The sequence below is a fragment of the Triticum dicoccoides genome, chromosome 3B (assembly GCF_002162155.2).
Source record: "Triticum dicoccoides isolate Atlit2015 ecotype Zavitan chromosome 3B, WEW_v2.0, whole genome shotgun sequence".
NCBI classification, from domain to species: Eukaryota; Viridiplantae; Streptophyta; class Magnoliopsida; order Poales; family Poaceae; genus Triticum; species Triticum dicoccoides.
The window spans coordinates 115,854,990-115,858,096 of NC_041385.1; the positions used below are offsets into that span (position 1 = coordinate 115,854,990).

Consider the following 3,107-nt stretch of genomic DNA (forward strand, 5'->3'; position numbering starts at 1 on the left):
TTTCTTTTAGATGCTAGCCCGTTTGGTTACATCTTGTAATCTTTGTACTTTGTACCCTTCTTTTTGAATAAAGTTTTGATATGCTGTGGGGCTTTTCCCTACAGTTCCCAGTCAATAAATAAATAAATAAATAATATCCATGGATATGATATGCCACACAGGCTACATCCTTAAAACAAGCACATATATAGCACCTTCCTTCCAACATTATATTCATGTTACACACTAAAGAAAACAATGGATATATGATACTCCATGGAACAAAAGAACAAGCTTAACTTTCACATATTATATTAATGAGATATAAAATACACAATTGTATGAAACTACCACATATATATTCTCTAGTTAGATTAGAACAGAGCAAAGCAGTGTTAGTTAGTTCATGGTGTTCCTTCCTTTTTGAATGGGGTTATGGGATGCCTATAGATTACTGTTTTTTTGTTGCTTATATGCTTATATTTTGTGAATATAACATGTAATATAACACTGAATTAACAATATTTTTAGGAAAATAATGGCCAACTAAATACCTTTTGACCAACCCTAAATTATTGTTTTGCCGAATCTAACATGCAATACTAATAATGAGTTAACAGCCTTTTGCGGATATGCATAAGAACAGTTTTTAGTGTAGAGATTAGAGTTCAGTTCACAACAAATTAGCGTGCAACAGTAAGTATATGACATACATATTGTACATGTATGGAGCGCTAAAATAAAATAAAGGATTTTCAACATTTATTTGTGCATAAGTCAGCATAAACAATATATATCAACATAAATTTATTTCTTGAAAACAATTTGGAATGTAAATCCAACTCGTTACAAAGTAAAGTAACAGTAAGCAATTAAAACTAAACAATTTTTGCGTCACTAAAAGAAAAAGAAGGCGTCTCAAACTAAGCGGAAAAACAAAGTTAATGTACATGCAAACAGTATTACTTTTTACAATTGAAAAATATCTAATGCACATCAAAGGTTGTGACAAACGATGATGTGCTTATAATCAAACTTGGATCAAGGTTCATTAGTTATGCTTCGATCAGGCTCCATTCTGATGTCAGCACAACAATACCTTTCCCCCAACCGTTCTTCTCCTCTTTTCCCTCAACACCTTTGCAAAGTTAAATTGTATCCTTTTCCCCCCATTGACAGAGCAAGATCTATGAGATCTCCCGGTTCTTCTCCCAATTAACAGTAGTGCATTCTCCAAGAACGCAGTCCCGTATATTCAAGGAGGGAGAGACCATACTAGCTAGAGAAAGAGGTCGTGGTTGCTTTTGTTTAATCTGGTATTTACCAGTCTTGTTGCTACTATCCATGATGATCTTGGTTGTCAGGAGGCCAGTATGGGTAAGGCCATTCTGTCTCTTGGGAGTGAGGAATCGAAGTCTCCTGCGGTAGAATAGGGAAAGTGGTCAAAAAGGAACAGCCCAGTGAAGTGCAACATTGATTCAAATGAGAAAGCTACTTCACTTGAATGAGAGCAGGATACATGCATGTCAGTGGATACAAAAAATAATAATCAACATTGTGAATATATGGATCCAACTGTCTAGCATAGACATTTAAGCTCCAGAAGACATGAAGGTTCAAGTGAGAAAAGATACATAGCAGAGCTGGATTACACGTGAGAGATAAGAAAGCAGTTTGTTCTGTTGTAATAATTACAGTTTTTTCTTTGTGGTAGTGGTGGTGGGGGCTGGGGGGTGGATTTTTTTAGTTTGCAGGCAAGAACCATGTACTCTATATCTGAGTTGATACCTTGACAAGACTATCTCCATGAACTGTAGTAGGACAAAACGAACGGATCAATGATAACAAATGCCATGCAAGTTCATGCATGCATGGTTCAATGTGAATCGGTTCATGGAGAAGAGAGAGAAAGAACAAGTGCTCCGTTTTACTTTGCTCTTTTGACAAGAGATAATGGTAAACAACTCTAGGACATAACACAAGAAGGCCGGGCGACCGACACGGAGTAAAAGCTCTCATTTTCGCCTAGCTATACGGTGATGAAAGCAGGAAAGTATGGCCTTGTTTTTTACGTTGGTCTTTGGGCACCCCTTCCCTTTGGCATGCACTCGAAAGCAAAGCAAAGGGTGGTCCTTGTTTGCATATATTCATGATGTCTCTTCTATCTCACTAGCTAGGCGCAGCACCAAAGCTCTCTCTCGATTTTGTTGGCTTGCATGCTGTAAAAGCGCCTAAAATGGCGAATTTATAAATAGGAAACAAATGGGATAAAAAGCTGTCATGCTGAAGGGCTTGTTCCACAGTACTACTACGGCCCGGGGACAAAGAAACTGCAAGGCCCCACACTGAAGTTTCCTCTCAGGCCACCCTGGGGCAGTCTTTCTTTTTTATGCCCTCTACCACACAACTTGCAGCTTTCCCACCTATATCTAGGAGCATATGGATCAAGATAACCAATTGAGGATTAACTTATTAGGGACTAATTAATGTCCTTAGCTTAAACCATGCCAAAAGGTCACATGCAGCTCATAGGTTACATGTATACATGCTGGTTAGGTTTTTTTATTTATTTTTTATAAAGAGAGAACCCTCTTCGATTTCCATTATAAGAAACCACAGTGTCCGGACTCGCAAACATATAGCGTTTTTATGTTTTTCTTATCGGTTTTCATACACGCAGAGGAGGCAAAACAAATACAAGTAATGGAGGTTACTTACTCCTTTTGTGCATGTAGACGTGCACCCCATTACCAGTTCTTCCAAGCCAGCAGACCTGCGGTCAATCTTTTGCTGGTGCTGGTGTTGTTGTTGCATGTTCTGTGGTAATAATGTTGAATGGAACAGTAACTAAAGCGTTCTTTTAGTAAAGAGAAAAAAAAGGTAAAGAGACTATAAAGGTAAATATACATAATAATAGTATATTTGAATTAACTGAAAACTTAGAAAGTAAATAAAGAAATGAGCTGGTATTGCATTAACATCGTTAAATGAAACAAACATTTTCCATAAATTCCAAATGGTTCCATCCGTGAAGGACGGAATTATAGAGCACAATAGTTTAGTGTACTTTAAAAAACAAGTGGTTTCTCATGCTATGCTTATAATCAACCTAGAAAGCTGAATATGCT

General features: G+C 37.2%; 1 protein-coding gene across 2 annotated transcripts in view; it reads right to left on the reverse strand.

The window, feature by feature from the left end:
• Positions 1 to 877: 877 nt before the first annotated feature.
• The window catches only part of LOC119275069 (NAC domain-containing protein 75-like), a 6,029-nt gene continuing 3,799 nt past the window's right edge, over positions 878 to 3,107 (reverse strand). For both annotated transcript variants that reach the window (XM_037555849.1, XM_037555848.1), the window contains exons 6-7: positions 2,698 to 2,796; positions 878 to 1,398 (exon numbers count right to left, since the gene is read on the reverse strand). In XM_037555849.1, coding sequence (XP_037411746.1) covers positions 1,318 to 1,398; positions 2,698 to 2,796 — 180 coding nt within the window. In that variant the 3' untranslated portion in view covers positions 878 to 1,317. The remainder of the gene's footprint in view (positions 1,399 to 2,697; positions 2,797 to 3,107) is intronic.